Source organism: Apaloderma vittatum, unplaced genomic scaffold (assembly GCF_000703405.1).
Source record: "Apaloderma vittatum isolate BGI_N311 unplaced genomic scaffold, ASM70340v1 scaffold31062, whole genome shotgun sequence".
In the NCBI taxonomy this organism is placed as follows: Eukaryota; Metazoa; Chordata; class Aves; order Trogoniformes; family Trogonidae; genus Apaloderma; species Apaloderma vittatum.
In genome coordinates this window covers 17,865-18,723 of record NW_009705779.1, presented here as the reverse complement: position 1 = coordinate 18,723, position 859 = coordinate 17,865, and the positions used below count along the sequence as shown (strand labels likewise).

Genomic DNA, 859 nt, shown 5'->3' with positions numbered 1-859 from the left:
GGCTCTTCCAGCCATGGGGAGACATTCCTGGGCTTCCCGCTGAGCTCTCCCCAGGTACGAGGGGCAAGGAGGCAAGTTCTTAAGGCTCTTAAGAAGGGGGTAAAGTCAGTGTGCTCTGCCTGCAGCTGTTCTTGCTTTGCAGAGGGAAGGGGGGCAGAAAATGGGATTTAACCAGGCAATGTGTGGCCACCAGAGCATCTCTGCTGGAGCGGGGTGGGCTGCCTGACCTTGCCTCGCTAAATCTGACCTTCGCCAGGTTACGTGCTGTCGTGGAAAGAAATTCAGATTTCTCAGTGGCCGCGGAGGGAGGCAGGGCAGAGCCGAGTGCTCCTTTGCAGGCACCACAGGGTTTACTTGCCTGTTTCCTTGGGCAGGGCTTAGAGCATCTGGGCATCAACGAGGAAGGTTGCTGCAGGTAACGGCCTGAAATCGAATGGCTGGAAGAGGCTGCCGTGGAGCAGGCTGCGGGAAGGAGGGGGGGTGGCAGTGCTCTACCATCCTTGGGAGCCCTCCTCTTCCTCCTGCTGTGGGGACCTGCTGGGAGGTGAGGTCAGGAGGGTGCTGTAACGCACACGATCTCCACTCCCGCATCTGACGTGGCTTCTGTTGCCCTCTGCTCCCATGTCATTCCCTCCTGTCCCTGCAGGGCTGTAATGTCATGGAAGACCAGGACCTTCGAGACATCGGGATCGGTGACCCGCAGCACCGTCGGAAGCTCCTCCAGGCTGCTCGCTCCCTCCCGAAGGTCAGCACCCGCATCTCTCGTGGGAAGCAGGGAAGGGGAATTGCCCTGCCCAGCTGTCAAAGCAGAGGAAACAAAAGCCAGTCCCTGTGGCTTCAGCCGCGTCCCTGTGACCCA

General features: G+C 59.7%; 1 protein-coding gene across 1 annotated transcript in view; it reads left to right on the top strand.

Moving 5' to 3' along the window:
• LOC104271027 (ankyrin repeat and SAM domain-containing protein 1A-like) overlaps positions 1–859 on the top strand; it is a 22,245-nt gene that overhangs the window by 13,920 nt on the left and 7,466 nt on the right. The window contains exon 2 of the mRNA XM_009865571.1: positions 647–745. Within this exon, the coding sequence (XP_009863873.1) occupies positions 647–745 (99 nt within the window). The remainder of the gene's footprint in view (positions 1–646; positions 746–859) is intronic.